This window comes from Pleurodeles waltl, chromosome 1_2 (assembly GCF_031143425.1).
Source record: "Pleurodeles waltl isolate 20211129_DDA chromosome 1_2, aPleWal1.hap1.20221129, whole genome shotgun sequence".
Lineage (NCBI taxonomy): Eukaryota > Metazoa > Chordata > Amphibia > Caudata > Salamandridae > Pleurodeles > Pleurodeles waltl.
Genome location: NC_090437.1, coordinates 1147017772 through 1147035914, shown reverse-complemented (window position 1 = coordinate 1147035914; position 18143 = coordinate 1147017772). Strand labels below are relative to the sequence as shown.

General features: G+C 47.1%; 1 protein-coding gene across 1 annotated transcript in view; it reads right to left on the bottom strand.

Moving 5' to 3' along the window:
- Nucleotides 1-18143, bottom strand: part of WDR1 (WD repeat domain 1) — a 220473-nt gene that overhangs the window by 36054 nt on the left and 166276 nt on the right. Inside the window, exon 12 of the mRNA XM_069202820.1 lies at nt 3237-3347. Within this exon, the coding sequence (XP_069058921.1) occupies nt 3237-3347 (111 nt within the window). The remainder of the gene's footprint in view (nt 1-3236; nt 3348-18143) is intronic.

The following is an 18143-nucleotide window of genomic DNA, read 5'->3' as shown; positions in this document are numbered from 1 at the left end:
ATCTTTTCCCTCTGAATGGAACCACGGCATGTTGAATTAAGGTGTGGGCAGATATAGTGGGATTCCCTGAGGTTGCAAGGGAACCAGAGAAGATTTCACTATGTGCAGATGTCCTACTCTACTCTTTCTAAGCTCATGCTGTGTCTGTCCACAATTATGTCCTTGTTTAGAAACTCTGAACGATACTCTGGCTATAAAATAAACTGGGACAAGTCGATTTTATAAAAGCTGGGAGACTGGTTAGATGTCTGGGCACTGCCACATGGTCTTACTGTATCAAAGGTGTGTTTCAGATATCTGGGTATCAAGATCACACTGCATCAATGCGGAGACTGGAGAACATATAATGGTTTGGAATGGAAGTATCAGATACCCAAGCGTAACAGACCCTTCATTACAGACACCGGATGGTGCCGTATGAACTCCAGAAAGAAAGTACGACAGTGACAATACGGAATTTCTTTACCATTGATAATGTGTGGTACAGATTGTATACATGTAATCAACTGAAAAACAATAAAAACATTACAAAAAATAAAACTTAGAAATAAAGACCTTTCTATGACATCTTACCAGTTCAGAGTCTTACCAGTTCCTAGAGACTAACCAAAACTAATCCAAGAAGGCATATGGTTTGATTAAAGTGATGGGCTTGCTTGATTTTGGTGAAAATGTTAAAGTTAGAGTTTAAAAAAAAAAAAAAAAGAGAGAGAGAGAGAGAGAGAGAGAGAGAGAGAGAGAGAAAAAACAGTCCTGTGACATGGTGCTATGGGGTTGAAATTGGCATGGCTCCAGGACATCAGATGATACCTTGGTAAGACTGAGGTTTTGAAGAACAAACGTTAAGACAACCGGTGCAAGATTGTCAGATGCACACTGGATCGCCCCTCATTCAATGCTCTTTCAATTAATTTCCTAGAGATAGAATCTACTCAGATGGTGTGGCTTCAATGAGTTCTGAAATTAGTGCTCCAGAACCACAAACTAAGAGTTTCAACCTCAGTTTGGCTGGGAAGTTGGGGAAAGCTCCGAGTGGGACAAGGCATTTCTCCAATGTGATACGCGTTTCTCATTCATCGAGAGATGCTGCGGGGACCTGTTCACTCCTCTGCATTGAAGTCTGCTAAAGCAAAGATTTGTGTTTGGTCAACGATAAACTTAGCACCAGAAAATAAAATGTAAAGGCAGTTTTAACCAAACGTTTCTTCGGTGAGGACAGCCAGGTATGCAGCAAAGGGCATTTTGCTCTCTCGATTCTTCCGTACTTTTGGTTTGAGATCGTTCATCGACCCATTACTCAAGAAGTATTGCATTGGTATCTATTCATAAGGTGAGGAATCTGAGGCCAAATAGAGTCTCTACTAAAAAGAGCTTTACCAAAGGTAAGTAACTTGTTCTTCTGAAAGAGACTTCTAGCTGCACATTCCACACCTTCTGAACAGAAACCCAAGCAATACCTCCTAAGTGGTGGGTCCATGAACAGGCTGAAATCAAACATCCGGAATAACAGTCAGGGCAAAAAGCTCTTTGCTGGGTACCTAGCTGTTCAGACAATAGTGCCTTGTGAATGTATGGATTGATGCCTTTGTAGCGACCTGACAGAAGTCTAGAACAGGCACCCGCAGGTCAAAGCTGTTGTATCAGCTTTGGCTCCGGTCGAATAAGCCTTCAGGAGGCTGCTCTTAGGCAAATGTAGAGCAGATATGAATGCAGAGAAGGATCCATTGAAAAATGGTCTCTTTCTCTGCTCCTGTGAACTGGATAAAGTGGTTTGTACACTGATGTCGTTTGGTGCAAACGATAGAGAAGCTGGGAGCTCTTAAGTTTCAACCGGTGAAGCCTTCAAGGGATGAAGTGGAGAAAAAGAACATTGAAAGAGTGATGGTTTGAGCAAACATGAAATGGATTCACCAAGAATATAGTGTAATGTGGGTTAATAGCCAAAAGCTCAAGGACCCGCCACGCTGAGATCACGACAAACAAGACTGTCTTGAGGGTAAGGAGCCTGAAAGGACAACTGTGCAGGGGCTCAAAAGGCATACACGAGGAATGGTAATAAATGTACTTCCACTGGGGCATAAGACAAGGAGAAGAGAGAATATATGTTGAAAACCTTTGAGGACTAGCATAACAAGAGAAGATAAACATAAGCTGGTCCAGCAAATGTAAAAAGGCCAAAAGAGCCAATAAATACCCTTTAACAGAGCATAAAGCAAGGCCTTGCAGGGCTAGGGACAACGCATCCATCAGCTTGGTCTGAAGTGAGTCAAACTGTTTAGAATTGCACCAGGCCACAAATGTATACCAACAGCAGAAGTAAACAGATTTGGTTGAAGGACACCTAGCTGCCAAGATGACACCAACCACTTGCAAGGCTGGAAGCACTCAACTGTCACTGCTCAATATCCAAGCGTGAAGCAGAAGGTTGTGCAGGCCTGCATGTAAGACCCAACCCTGCTGCTGCCACAGGCGATCCACCTGAAGAGACAATCTGAACTGAGGACAGATGCTCATGCCCAGGAGTTTGGAATACCATGCTCTCCTTGCCCAGTCCGGAGCCACAAGGATGACCTGGGCCCGGTCGGTCCCAAACATCTTCAGAATTTGGGCAGAAGAGGTATCGACAGAAGGCTATATAGGAGCCCCAAGTTCCATTCTATGCACAACATGACTCCAAGAGACACATGGAAACTCCAACATGCTGACATTATGCGTGCTTGGCAGTAACTGATGAAACTGCCTTTTGCCATCCACAGGGGATTAATTACTTAATTTGTGTGCTCTGGCGTTCAAAGAACCCACTAGTTGGTGTTTCACCAGGAATATTTCTTGGCATTTTAGCCACACCGAGACACAAAGGCTCCTGGCATAGGGTTCATGACCCTACCCCCCACCTTCTTGATTTAACCGAAGCCTCTTTCTTATCTCGGCCTACACTTTGTCTGTCTTGCTCTTGTATGAGCTATTTTTATCCCTGCTTTTTCACTTTCTCACAGTTTTCCCTCTTTTGTTGCCTAATTGTCCCCATCTGCTGCCTTTCCCCGCGGCTCTGAATCAAAACATCTTTATGAGGAATAAAAGACAGTGAAAAGAAATATTAAAAGCTGGTTACTAATAACAACGAAAATTCCAAAAATAACAATGTACATTGGTAATCAACCACTGACGGTAGTTAATGCAAACAGAACAAAACAAAATAATTTTATTTAAAAATATGATACATAAAACGTTCTTACTGATCCTCCAACTGCAACAGTCACACCACCTTTATGAACAGCCACAGCCTCAGGCTCATAGCCAAGATTTTCAATGACGCTGCATTTCTTCTTATCCTTCATCAGGACAATCTGAAGTGTTAAATCATGGATACATTTAAATGTTACTGTTTTTATTGCAGAGCAAAACCACAAATTCGCCATCAGCGAAGGCCACAAAGAACAGCAAAATGGTACAAGTAAGAATGAGCGAGCTCCTCCACATACAGTGCTCCACTGACTGGGAGCTACAATACGCACATTTAATTAGTACCATGCCACACACTTTCAACAATTACTATGTAAAGCTTACAGACTGTTTTCAGCTAACGGCAAGATCAAAAACATTAAAGGATAGCTTTGAACCTTTAGTGCAATAAAGCAGGAAGAACAAATTACTTGCCTTTGGTAAGGTTGTTTTTACTAGGTACTCTAACCACGGATTCCTTACCTTTTGAATATCTTCAGGTGTTAGATAGCAGATGGGCACTTTCCAAACAGCTGTTTCTGCATGATTGCAGATGGCACAATAGGTCTCTGCATGGGCCTCCCACCACCTCTGGAAGTAGCAGCATGGAGCCCCATATAGGCACCGCTCCTTTGCAGGAACATCAGTTATCTTGAACTTTTCCATACCCTTAGGCACAGTCAACCACGATGGATCAGAGGTGACAACATGCCGATTCTAACTTGCAATCAAAATATGCGGTTATATAGAGTATACACTATAATAAAACAATACCAAAGATAAGTAAATTGTTCTTCTGATAGATATTTCTATCCAGCAGGATCCTCACCTTTTGAATAGATACTCAAGCAGTACCACCAATCAATCAATCAGGGATTTGTAAAGCACACTAGTCACCCATGAGGGTCTCAAGGCGCTGAGGAGGGAGGAGAGGAGAGGGGAGTAGGCAGGGGGAGAGAGGGGTGATGGGTGGAGTGCTGTTACTGCTCAAACAGCCAGGTCTTGAGAAGTTTCCTGAAGGTAAGGAGGTCTTTGGTTTGGGTGCAGGTGGGTGGGAAGAGTGTTCCACGTTTTGGCAGCAAGGTGTGAGAATGATCTACTGCCAGTTGTAGTTCTGCAGACGTGTGGGACGGTTGCGAGGGCGGCGGAGCGGAGATGCCAAGACGGGTGAAGAAGGAGAGTAGTCTGTTGAGATATTCTGGTCCGGTGTTGTGCAGTGCTTTGTGAGCGTGGGTGAGGAGTTTGAAGGTGGTTGACTGGGAGCTAGAGCAGGTTTTTCAGGTGGTCTGTGATGTGGCAGTGGCGGGGGATAGATATACAGGATGAGGCGTGCGGAGGCGTTCTGGATGCGTTGCAGCCTCTTCTGGAGTTTGGCCGTGTTTCCTGCGCAGAGGGCATTGCCATAGTCCAGCTTGCTGCTTACGAGGGCTTGGGTGACTGTTCTTCTGGTTTCAGTGGGTATCCATTTGCAGATCTTTCGTAGCATGCAGAGGGTGTTGAAGCAGGAGGAGGAGATGGCGTTGACTTGCTGGGTCATGGACAGTGAGGGGTCCAAGATGAATCCTAGGTTGCGTGCGTGGTCGGTGGGAGTCGGTGTGGTTCCTTGAGTGGCAGGCCACCAGGAGTCATCCCATGCGGAGGGGGGTGGAGCCGAAGAGGAGGACTTCCATCTTGTCAGAACTGAGTTTGAGACAGCTGCTCTTCATCCATTCGGCGATGGCCTTCATTCCTTCATGGAGGTAGGTCTTGGCGGATTCCTTGGTGAGGGAGAGGATCAGCTGGGTGTCAGCGTATGAGATGATGCTGAAGTTGTGGGATCGGGCAATGTTAGCGAGCGGGGCCATGTAGACGTTGAACAGGGTCGGGCTGAGGGACGAACCCTGGGGTACGCCGCAGATAATTTCGGTGGCCTCGGAACAGAATTGGGGGGGGGGTTCGAGGGGGGGGGGGGGGGGCGGACTCTCTGGGTTCTGCCGGTGAGAAAGGAGGTGACCCAGTCCATTGCTCTGTCGCAGATTCCAGCACTGCTGAGGCGTGAGCGTAGGGTGTGGTGGCAGACTGTGTTGAACGCGGCTGAGAGGTCCAAGAGGAGGAGGGCCGTGGTTTCGCCACGGTCCAGTATTGTTCTGGTGTTGTCAGTGGCGGTGATAAGGGCGGTTTCGGTGCTGTGGTTGCTGCGGAATCGGGATTGGGAAGGGTCCAGGGTGCGGTTCTCCTCTAGGAAGAGGGGTAGTTGTCTGTTGACTGCCTTCTCAATGACTTTTGCTGAGACGGGGAGCAGGGAGATAGGCCAGAAGATCTTGAGGTCCGTTGGGTCCGCCTTGGGTTTTTTGAGGAGGGCGTTGATTTCGGCGTGTTTCCACCTCTCCGGGAAGGAGCTGTTGATGATCTTCCGTAGTTGGGGTGCGATGATGGAGCTTGTTTTGTTGAGGATGTGGTGAGGGCAGGGGTCAGATGGAGAGCCAGAGTGGATGGTGTTCATGATTTCGATGGTGGTGGTGTTGACAGGGGTACAGGAGAGCAGGAGGTTGGTCGGAGGTGAATCTGTGGTGTTGGTGGTTGCCAGGGGGGTCTGGGTGCTGGTGCATATTTACTAACATGTTAAATTATTGATTTTGTTGTGTTAATGTCAGTCTTGGTGTAATTGTTTAATGTAATTGGGACAGGTAGTCCTGCTTAGGATTCTTTTCGTCTTATGTATTTATAGATGAATAAATTTGACAAAGAAATAATTTCCCCAAGAGAGTATTTGTCACTTCTCTTATCAGAAAATCAAGTAATCTAGCCCAGCCTTTTGACCAATAGTTTATGCACATATGTGTGGTTGTCCAGAGTCTGATCTTGGCGCGACTTTCTTTCAAGTCTTTGGCAGCTCTGCTTAGATATGTGGAGGTCGGCAGTAAACCAGAAGGCCTTTCCGTCGGTGCGTTTATTGGAGGGATTCTTGATAGGGGAGAGAGTATTGGCACAGGTGTTGACCCATTGCCTGAAGTTGCTGGCAGCTGCATCAGTGTCAGTGGTGTCGTTGGGTGGGTTCTGGGAGAGGGTCGCAATAAGTTGGTCTTCGGTGACCTTGTTAGAACTGTGGTGGAGGATCCGTTGTGGGTGGTGGTGTATTGTAAGTTTCTTGAAGGAGAAGTGGATGCAGCGGTGGTCTGTCCAGTGGAGTTCGGTGGTGTGGCTGAAAAAGACATGATTGCTGGTTGAGAAAATAGGGTTGAGTGTGTCCTGTGGAGTGGGTTGGTGTTGTGACGAGCTGTTTGAGGCCGAGGTTGGAGAGGTTTTCTAGCAGGATGGCGGTGTTGTTGTTGGTTGTAAGGAAATGCCTCCTTGGCATGGTTACCCCCTGACTTTTTGCCTTTGCTGATGCTATGTTTTGATTTGAAAGTGTGCTGAGGCCTGCTAACCAGGCCCCAGCACCAGTGTTCTTTCCCAACCTGTACTTTTGTTTACACAATTGGCACACCCTGGCATCCAGATAAGTCCCTTGTAACTGGTACCCCTGGTACCAAGGGCCCTGATGCCTGGGAAGGCCTCTAAGGGCTGAAGCATAACTTATGCCACCCTGGGGACCCCTCACTCAGCACAGACACACTGCTTGCCAGCTTGTGTGTGCTAGTGAGGACAAAACGAGTAAGTCGACATGGCACTCCCCTCAGGGTGCCATGCCAACCTCACACTGCCTATGAAGTATAGATAAGTCACCCCTCTAGCAGGCCTTACAGCCCTAAGGCAGGGTGCACTATACCATAGGTGAGGGCACCAGTGCATGAGCACTGTGCCCCTACAGTGTCTAAGCAAAACCTTAGACATTGTAAGTGCAGGGTAGCCATAAGAGTATATGGTCTGGGAGTCTGTCATGCACGAACTCCACAGCACCATAATGGCTACACTGAAAACTGGGAAGTTTGGTATCAAACTTCTCAGCACAATAAATGCACACGGATGCCAGTGTACATTTTATTGTAAAATACACCCCAGAGGGCATCTTAGAGGTGCCCCCTGAAACCTTAACCAACTACCCGTGTAGGCGGACTGGTTTTAGCAGCCTGCCACACTCGAGACATCTTGCTGGCCACATGGGGAGAGTGCCTTTGTCACTCTGTGGCTAGTAACAAAGCCTGCACTGGGTGGAGATGCTTATCACCTCCCCCTTGCAGGAGCTGTAACACCTGGCGGTGAGCCTCAAAGGCTCACCCCCTTTGTTACTGCACCACAGGGCATTCCAGCTAGTGGAGTTGCCTGCCCCCTCCGGCCACGGCCCCACTTTTGGCAGCAAGGACGGAGGAGATAATGAGAAAAACAAGGAGGAGTCACTGACCAGTCAGGACAGCCCCTAAGGCAACCTGAGCTGAAGTGACTCTGACTTTTAGGAATCCTCCATCTTGCAGATGGAGGATCCCCCCAATAGGGATAGGAATGTGACCCCCCTCCCCTTGGGAGGAGGCACAAAGAGGGTGTAGCCACCCTCAGGGCTAGTAGCCATTGGCTACTGCCCTCCCTGACCTAAACACACCCCTAAACTCTGTATTTAGAGGCTCCCCAGAACCTAGGAACTCAGATTCCTGCAAACTAAGAAGAAGAGGACTGCTAAGCTGAAAAACCCTGCAGAGAAGACGGAGACACCAACTGCTTTGGCCCCAGCTCTACCGGCCTGTCTCCCCACTTCTAAAAGACACTGCTCCAGTAACACTTTCCCCAGGACCAGCGACCTCTGAATCCTCAGAAGACTGCCCTGCTCTAGAAGGATCAAGAAACTCCAGAGGACAGCGGCTCTGTTCACCCAAGACTGCAACTTTGTTTCCAAAGAAGCAACTTCAAGACAACTGCGTTTCCCGCCAGAAGCGTGAGACTTGCTACTCTGCACCCGACGCCCCCAGCTCGACTTGTGGAGAAACAACACTTCAGGGAGGACTCCCCGGCGACTACGAGACCGTGAGTAGCCAGAGTTGCCCCCCCTGAGCCCCCACAGCGACGCCTGCAGAGGGAATCCCGAGGCTCCCCCTGACCGCGACTGCCTGACTCCCAGATCCCGAAGCCTGGAAAAGACTCTGCACCCGCAGCCCCCAGGACCTAAAAGATCGGAACTCCAGTGCAGGAGTGACCCCCAGTAGGCCCTCTCCCTTGCCCAGGTGGTGGCTACCCAGAGGAGCCCCCCCCCTTGCCAGCATCACTGAAGAGACCCCTTGGTCTCCCATTGATTTACATTGGAAACCCGACGTGTGTTTGCACACTGCACCCGGCCGCCCCCGTGCTGCTGAGGGTGTACTTTCTGTGCTAACTTGTGTGTCCCCCGGTGCCCTACAAAACCTCCCTGGTCTGCCCTCCGAAGACGCGGATACTTACCTGCTGGCAGACTGGAACCGGGGCACCCCCTTCTCCATTGAAGCCTATGCGTTTTGGGCACCACTTTGAACTCTGCACCTGACCGGCCCTGAGCTGCTGGTGTGGTAACTTTGGGGTTGCTCTGAACCCCCAACGGTGGGCTACCTTGGACCCAAACTTGAATCCCATAGGTGGTTTACTTACCTACAAGAACTAACAATTACTTACCTCCCCTAGGAACTGTGAAAATTGCACGGTCTAGTTTTAAAATAGCTATATGTGTTTTATATTAAAAGTATATATGCTATTGTGATTATTCAAAGTTCCTAAAGTACTTACCTGCAATACCTTTCAATCAAAGTATTACATGTAAAATTTGAACCTGTGGTTCTTAAAATAAACTAAGAAAATATATTTTTCTATACAAAATCCTATTGGCCTGGATTTGTCTCTGAGTGTGTGTTCCTCATTTATTGCCTGTGTGTATGTACAACAAATGCTTAACACTACTCCTTTGCTAAGCCTACTGCTCGACCACACTACCACAAAATAGAGCATTAGTATTATCTCTTTTTGCCACTATCTTACCTCTAAGGGGAACCCTTGGGACTCTGTGCATACTATTCCTTACTTTGAAATAGTGCATACAGAGCCAACTTCCTACATTGGTGTTCTCAAGGTGGAAGTTTAAGTCTCCGAGGAGTATGTAGTCAGTGGATGTGAGAGCGTGCGTGCTGATGATATTGGTAATGGAGTCGCTGAATTGCTGTCGTGGGCTGGGGGTGAGGGGTGGGGGGGCCTGTAGACTAGGGTCCCTCGGAGGGTGGTGTTTGGGTCAGTGTGGATTTGGAAGTGCAGGAGTTCGGCAGTGCTGAGGGTGTCTTCAGTGTTTGTTGTGATCCTGAGGGTGTTCTTGTGGATGATGGCGATACCATGTGAAAAGGTGAATTTTGAAGAGTGGAGTCACACCTAGAATTGCTGCAGGCAAAATGGTCCTCTATGGAATGGACTGTTGAGCCTGGCAGATGTCCAAAATAGGAACACTATTCGTCAATGCTGCTGAAGCAGCATTGGTCCTGTTGGAATGAGTCTGAACTAACAAAGCATACGAAAACTTATTTAGTGGTCTGCAATGCCATCGAACGCTCATTGTAAAAACTCACTCCACATTTAGCCAGTCAAGCCCCTCCATTTTAGAGGGTTGTGGCAGGGAGAAAAAGGTCGGGAGGACTCTGATTTTTAACAAATTAGATTACCTCACCATCTCCAGGATTACTGCACCTATATGACGCTGGAAAAAGACCCCCACAACAGAAGTCACCAAAGTCCTTATCACTATAATCAAGAATTAAAGATTAAGATTCGCTTAAAGGTGACAACTTCCTTCCACAGATTCACGCGAGAACCCCACATTTTTACTGCAAAAAATTCTGAAAAACATTATGATCCGCTGATTCACCCCTCTGTTCAACAGTTCACAGAAAGTTTTTTGGATCACTACTTACAACCTATTGTGAACAAAATACCCTCTTCCATTAGGGACACAGGGGTTTACTAAGGACTTTGAAAGGACCGTGTAAGAAATTGGGTTATTAGTTGTGCAGGTTGTGTGGCCTGTGCAAGTAATAGGTCTACAATTGTCTCCTTACTACTGAACCAAGTGCCCCACTGTGGCACTTGAATCTTGGCAACAAAGCAGAGCGGTCCTGCTAGTGCTCTTTCTTTGAAGGAGGAAAAGTACATTTATTACACATGCTGACAGCCAAACATCTGATGACATTCTTGAATCATATTTGACCATTAGTAGATCATAGCCCCATAATCATAGTACCCACATCAATACCAGATGCAATATCAGAATATAGGGAGGTGTGATTGTCGTGGGTTCATTTCTAAACCTTGCTTGGGCACACACATTTTAGAATAGCTTAGGCCTGTGCCCTTTTACCCAGATATATGCTCTAATTTCATATATTCATTTCAGTTTAGCCTGCTTTTCTGCAGGATGTTTTATGTTTCCTAATCAGCTGTGATTCTTCCAAAGTGTTATTTTTGTACACAACACTGCACCATGCACTTCTGGCCAAGGCTAACAAGAACAGTGCATAATAATTTATCAAGTATTGTTGTCACAAGAAGACATATGTCCACGTCGGGCGTATTTCACAAAGTACATTTTGTTTTATAAAAGCATCATACACACCAAGGAAAAGGAAGGAGGTCATTCCGGCCAGGACGCCCATCCACGCTGTATGTCATTCCTCTGCTAACCTCAGCCCTGTCTCTACATCCAGCCAAGGAGATGGCAGGTAGACCCCTGTTCTCCGGTAATGGGGGTAGGTGCTCCTCTCATTGACTAAGTACGGACAGATTGGGCTATCACTGCTATGCTCTTGCTAGACGTTAGGGGTTAGGTCGGATTCCTATGTACATGTTTTTTCCAATATGCTTGGGTTCCGTATTTTATTTTCTTCTCACGGATCATAACAATCCTAATCTTGCTAGGTCTCCTTACCTTTATAATTGCGGCTCATATTTTATCGCAAATTGCAGTCTTTTCAATAAATGTATTGAAAACCATCCTGCATCTTTTCTTTTGCCTACGTGTGTATACAAGACCTCTGCTAACAAGAGAAAGGGGTTAAGTTTTGTCAACCACAACTTCCCTGAGAAGTCAACAAGTGTCATGCATCAGGCTGCCATAAATAACCTTTGCTTTCTATGTTTGTGTGAGGTGCTGTTAGGTAGTCCAAAGGGTTGGGCTGACAGCTGCCAAGACGGTGTAGTATTGGCTCAGGTCAACAACGAGAGTAGATGCTGCTGCCCCGAATCCAGTAGTCTCAATCCAATAACTAGAGTCCTACAACATCATTTTACATAAAGTAGGCCTATTAGCTTTGTCAAAGGATCCCCATATCAGTATACAAGATAAGCCAAGCCTATTGGTTGCGTCACATGGTCATCCCTTTAAAATAGAAGGCAGGCCTACTACCTTTGTCAGACCTTCCCACGCCAATAAAAACAATAGGAACATGCTGGGAACCACCATTAAATTGAGTTGAATCAATAACCGCATACAAATGCAATCATTCCTAAATAAAATAAGCACTGCATCATTCAATAATCATGGTCAGGAGAATAATGTGTCAGAGTCTTTCTTTAAACTCATTAGGCCACTTAGGACCAACCAATGAGAACCCAACACTCACACTCTGAAGAGTAAAGACTCCAGTTCATGGAGTGCTTTAAAACAAGGTAAATAGTCTTCCCAAGTCCCCACCCCTACCTAATCTTCGGGTGCTACATCGTCCCTCCACCCCTATCCCAACGCCCCAGCCCACCATTCTGGGACAAACCAATATGGCTGAACCCTTCTCCTGGTATGAGCTGCTGAGCCAAACCTGAGGTGTGGATATGATAATAGGCAAACTCCTCCTTGTGGGCACTCCAAGCCATTTTTAGGGCAGCTTCCCTCTCCAACTGCATTCAGAGCCAATTTAGCTATAGAGATAAAGGAAGGGGGAAGGCCTGGTGTCGGGTTCATCGTGCTTCACAGGGGCCTACCCTGTCACAAGCCATCTAGTCCTTGGGCACAGCCTACATGCCATGCCTTCCAAGGGAAGCCCAGCACCTCTTCACACCCAAGACCTTGCTCCTCTGTCCAGGAGAAATCTACATCTCACCACAGGGGAGCCATCCACCTGCCAGGTGAAAGCTGAATACTTAAAAGCTTTCGGACGATATAAGTTAACTTTTTAAAAGTATCTGATGCTTAATAAAAAGCCAAAATTTGATTTTACCATTAAAATTGATTTTGTATAACTATAAAAATACGTTTTTTTCTAGTTGCTACCAATCTGAACTTAGTATTTATTAAATGTAGCCCAGACTTTTCCTTATGAAAGCAGCCAACCTTGTTACAGCAAACATTTGGGGGGCATTTCACTGTAAAAGCATGTTTAACATTACCTTCTCAATGCCCTACTTTTAAATACCATGCACCCTGCTTTATATACAATAAGGCCAACTTAGGCATAACTTATTAATATTTAAAAGGAATGTTTAGGCCTGTCGAAAGGGGTTATTTTGACAGGTCGAATTTGCAGTTTAAATCTGCAATATGCAAGTTACCTGTGGGCAGCTACCAGACTGTGCACGACAATTGTCTCACATGAAATGCGCACACAAGTGTGCACACATCTAACCAGACAAGTGCTTCTCACCCTAGCTATGCTAAAGAAGCCTTAGCTTACAAGATGACACTAGCAGTAAACATGCTCAGTCCAATTACCGTGAAATCACAGGGAGTGAAACTCATTTGCAGTAGTCATCCAAATAACAGCCGATCAAAAGCAAAAAATCGTGGCAGAATAAATCGGCAACATTTGCAACAGAGTGGAAAGATCATTAGAGAAATAATGCATCCTTTGCACAGTGGATGTTAACTATCTTTACACTTGCATACCTTAGACAGGTGGTATTTAAGCAACAGAATGCGCACCGCTCAAGATTTTGAATCAAGAAATCACATCAGTATTTCTTTGAGAACGGTTACCTTTCAGTTTATACCACAACTTTTTCCATGAGGATAACAATACTTTTCACACACTGTACCCACCATGAGGCTCGGTGCAGCACCATCATATGTGAATAGATGTATAGCTTTGTTTTGTGTTTGATGGACTGTTCCAAATCAAAGGTCACAGGGCCTTAAACTATATTTGTGGTAGAGTGATGACAATTTTCAAATTTGGACCACAAGTATAAAAACTCTTAACCAATATCACTGATCTCAATCAAATTGATTAACACATTACATTCACTTACAAGATCGATAAAAACACCCTTGCTTCTCTTGATGCGATAATCATACAAAGGTACTGACAGGTGGAACATGTTGCACTATTAATGTCCTATCAACAGCTTTAGTTTATGTCCCAAAGAGTGTGTGTGCATATGGCCCAAGAGACAGACAGCATTAAGAGAACTAAAGGTCAAGCATGTGGAAGAGAATAATTGCTTTACCAAATGCGGCTTGACATTCTATCTGGTGGCACAACGTGGAACATGTTAGGGTTGACCTTATTTGTGGAAACCGAGCACTAAAGTTTCAGGAGTCAAGTACTGCGTAAGAAATGCATGGTAATCAATTGAGGGAGTTCACCATAGATTTGTCCAAATGCCATCAAGGTTACCGTAACGCAGTAGGGGAAGGGAGGCAGGGGAGGGGAGCTGTAGGAAGTTGGCTCTGTATGTGCTATTTCAAAGTAAGGAATAGCATGCACAGAGTCCAAGGGTTCCCCTTAGAGGTAAAATAGTGGTAAAAAGAGATAATACTAATGCTCTATTTTGTGGTAGTGTGGTCGAGCAGTAGGCTTATCCAAGGAGTAGTGTTAAGCATTTGTTGTACATACACATAGACAATAAATGAGGTACACACACTCAGAGACAAATCCAGCCAATAGGTTTTGTTATAGAAAAATATCTTTTCTTAGTTTATTTTAAGAACCACAGGTTCAAATTTAACATGTAATATCTTGTTTGAAAGGTATTGCAGGTAAGTACATTGGGAACTTTGAATCATTTCAATTGCATGTATACTTTTCAAGTTATTCACAAATAGCTGTTTTAAAAGTGGACACTTAGTGCAATTTTCACAGTTCCTGGGGGAGGTAAGTTTTTGTTAGTTTTACCAGGTAAGTAAGACACTTACAGGGTTAAGTTCTTGGTCCAAGGTAGCCCACTGTTGGGGGTTCAGAGCAACCCCAAAGTCACCACACCAGCAGCTCAGGGCCGGTCAGGTGCAGAGTTCAACGGGGTGCCCAAAACGCATAGGCTAGAATGGAGAGAAGGGGGTGCCCCGGTTCCGGTCTGCTTGCAGGTAAGTACCCGCGTCTTCGGAGGGCAGACCAGGGGGGTTTTGTAGGGCACCGGGGGGGACACAAGCCCACACAGAAATTTCACCCTCAGCAGCGCGGGGGCGGCCGGGTGCAGTGTAGAAACAAGCGTCGGGTTCGCAATGTTAGTCTATGAGAGATCAACGGATCTCTTCAGCGCTGCAGGCAGGCAAGGGGGGGCTTCCTCGGGGAAACCTCCACTTGGGCAAGGGAGAGGGACTCCTGGGGGTCACTTCTCCAGTGAAAGTCCGGTCCTTGAGGTCCTGGGGGCTGCGGGTGCAGGGTCTTTTCCAGGCGTCGGGACTTAGGTTTCAGAGAGTCACGGTCAGGGGAAGCCTCGGGATTCCCTCTGCAGGCGGCGCTGTGGGGGCTCAGGGGGGACAGGTTTTGGTACTCACAGTCGGAGAGTAGTCCGGGGGTCCTCCCTGAGGTGTTGGTTCTCCACCAGCCGAGTCGGGGTCGCCGGGTGCAGTGTTGCAAGTCTCACGCTTCTTGCGGGGAGTTGCAGGGGTCTTTAAAGCTGCTCCTCGAAACAAAGTTGCAGTCTTTTTGGAGCAGGTCCGCTGTCCTCGGGAGTTTCTTGTCTTTTTCGAAGCAGGGCAGAGGATTCAGAGGTCGCTGGTCCCTTGGAAGGCGTCGCTGGAGCAGAGTTCTTTGGAAGGCAGGAGACAGGCCGGTGAGTTTCTGGAGCCAAGGCAGTTGTTGTCTTCTGGTCTTCCACTGCAGGGGTTTTCAGCTGGGCAGTCCTTCTTCTTGTTGTCGCAGGAATCTAATTTTCTAGGGTTCAGGGTAGCCCTTAAATACTAAATTTAAGGGCGTGTTTAGGTCTGGGGGGTTAGTAGCCAATGGCTACTAGCCCTGAGGGTGGGTACACCCTCTTTGTGCCTCCTCCCAAGGGGAGGGGGTCACAATCCTAACCCTATTGGGGGAATCCTCCATCTGCAAGATGGAGGATTTCTAAAAGTTAGAGTCACCTCAGCTCAGGACACCTTAGGGGCTGTCCTGACTGGCCAGTGACTCCTCCTTGTTATTCTCATTATTTTCTCCGGCCTTGCCGCCAAAAGTGGGGGCCGGGCCGGAGGGGGCGGGCAACTCCACTAGCTGGAGTGTCCTGCGGTGCTGTGACAAAGGGGTGAGCCTTTGAGGCTCACCGCCAGGTGTTACAGCTCCTGCCTGGGGGAGGTGTTAGCATCTCCACCCAGTGCAGGCTTTGTTACTGGCCTCAGAGTGACAAAGGCACTCTCCCCATGGGGCCAGCAACATGTCTCTAGTGTGGCAGGCTGCTGGAACTAGTCAGCCTACACAGATAGTCGGTTAAGTTTCAGGGGGCACCTCCAAGGTGCCCTCTGTGGTGTATTTTACAATAAAATGTACACTGGCATCAGTGTGCATTTATTGTGCTGAGAAGTTTGATACCAAACTTCCCAGTTTTCAGTGTAGCCATTTTGGTGCTGTGGAGTTCGTGTTTGACAAACTCCCAGACCATATACTCTTATGGCTACCCTGCACTTACAATGTCTAAGGTTTTGTTTAGACACTGTAGGGGTACCATGCTCATGCACTGGTACCCTCACCTATGGTATAGTGCACCCTGCCTTAGGGCTGTAAGGCCTGCTAGAGGGGTGTCTTACCTATACTGCATAGGCAGTGAGAGGCTGGCATGGCACCCTGAGGGGAGTGCCATGTCGACTTACTCGTTTTGTCCTCACTAGCACACACAAGCTGGCAAGCAGTGTGTCTGTGCTGAGTGAGAGGTCTCCAGGGTGGCATAATACATGCTGCAGCCCTTAGAGACCTTCCTTGGCATCAGGGCCCTTGGTACTAGAAGTACCAGTTACAAGGGACTTATCTGGATGCCAGGGTCTGCCAATTGTGGATACAAAAGTACAGGTTAGGGAAAGAACACTGGTGCTGGGGCCTGGTTAGCAGGCCTCATCACACTTTCAATTGTAAACATAGCATCAGCAAAGGCAAAAAGTCAGGGGGCAACCATGCCAAGGAGGCATTTCCTTACACAACCCCCCCCCCAAACGAAAGAGGATGAGACTAACCTTTCCCAAGAGAGTCTTCATTTTCTAAGTAGAAGAACCTGGAAAGGCCATCTGCATTGGCATGGGCAGTCCCAGGTCTGTGTTCCACTATAAAGTCCATTCCCTGTAGGGAGATGGACCACCTCAACAGTTTAGGATTTTCACCTTTCATTTGCATCAGCCATTTGAGAGGTCTGTGGTCAGTTTGAACTAGGAAGTGAGTCCCAAAGAGGTATGGTCTCAGCTTCTTCAGGGACCAAACCACAGCAAAGGCCTCCCTCTCAATGGCACTCAAACGCTGCTCCCTGGGGAGTAACCTCCTGCTAATGAAAGCAACAGGCTGGTCAAGGCCATCATCATTTGTTTGGGACAAAACTGCCCCTATCCCATGTTCAGAGGCATCTGTCTGCACAATGAACTGCTTAGAATAATCTGGAGCTTTTAGAACTGGTGCTGAGCACATTGCTTGTTTCAGGGTGTCAAAGGCCTGTTGGCATTCCACAGTCCAGTTCACTTTCTTGGGCATTTTCTTGGAGGTGAGTTCAGTGAGGGCTGTCACAATGGATCCATATCCCTTCACAAACCTCCTGTAATACCCAGTCAAGCCAAGGAATGCCCTGACTTGAGTCTGGGTTTTTGGAGCTACCCAGTCCAGAATAGTCTGGATCTTGGGTTGGAGTGGCTGAACTTGGCCTCCACCTACAAGGTGTCCCAAGTAAACCACAGTTCCCTGCCCTATCTGGCATTTGGATGCCTTGATAGAGAGGCCTGCAGATTGCAGAGCCTTCAAAACCTTCTTCAGGTGGACCAGGTGATCCTGCCAGGTGGAGCTAAAGACAGCAATATCATCAAGATAAGCTGTGCTAAAGGACTCCAAGCCAGCAAGGACTTGATTCACCAACCTTTGGAAGGTGGCAGGGGCATTCTTTAAACCAAAGGGCATAACAGTAAACTGATAATGCCCATCAGGTGTGGAGAATGCTGTTTTCTCTTTTGCTCCAGGTGCCATTTTTATTTGCCAGTACTCTGCTGTCAAGTCAAAGGTACTTAAGAATTTGGCAGCACCTAATTTATCTATGAGCTCATCAGCTCTAGGAATTGGATGAGCATCTGTCTTGGTGACAGAATTGAGCCCTCTGTAATCCACACAAAACCTCATCTCTTTCTTTCCATCTTTGGTGTGAGGTTTGGGGACTAAGACCACTGGGCTAGCCCAGGGGCTGTCAGAGCGCTCAATTACTCCCAATTCTAGCATCTTGTGGACTTCCACCTTGATGCTTTCCTTAACATGGTCAGACTGTCTAAAGATTTTGTTTTTGACAGGCATGCTGTCTCCTGTGTCCACATCATGGGTACACAGGTGTGTCTGACCAGGGGTTAAGGAGAAGAGTTCAGGAAACTGTTGTAGGACTCTCCTACAATCAGCTTGCTGTTGGCCAGAGAGGGTGTCTGAGTAGATCACTCCATCTACTGAGCCATCTTTTGGGTCTGATGACAGAAGATCAGGGAGAGGTTCACTCTCTGCCTCCTGATCCTCATCTGTTACCATCAACAGATTCACATCAGCCCTGTCATGGAAGAGCTTAAGGCGGTTCACATGGATCACCCTCTTGGGGCTCCTGCTTGTGCCCAGGTCCACCAGGTAGGTGACCTGACTCTTCCTTTCTAG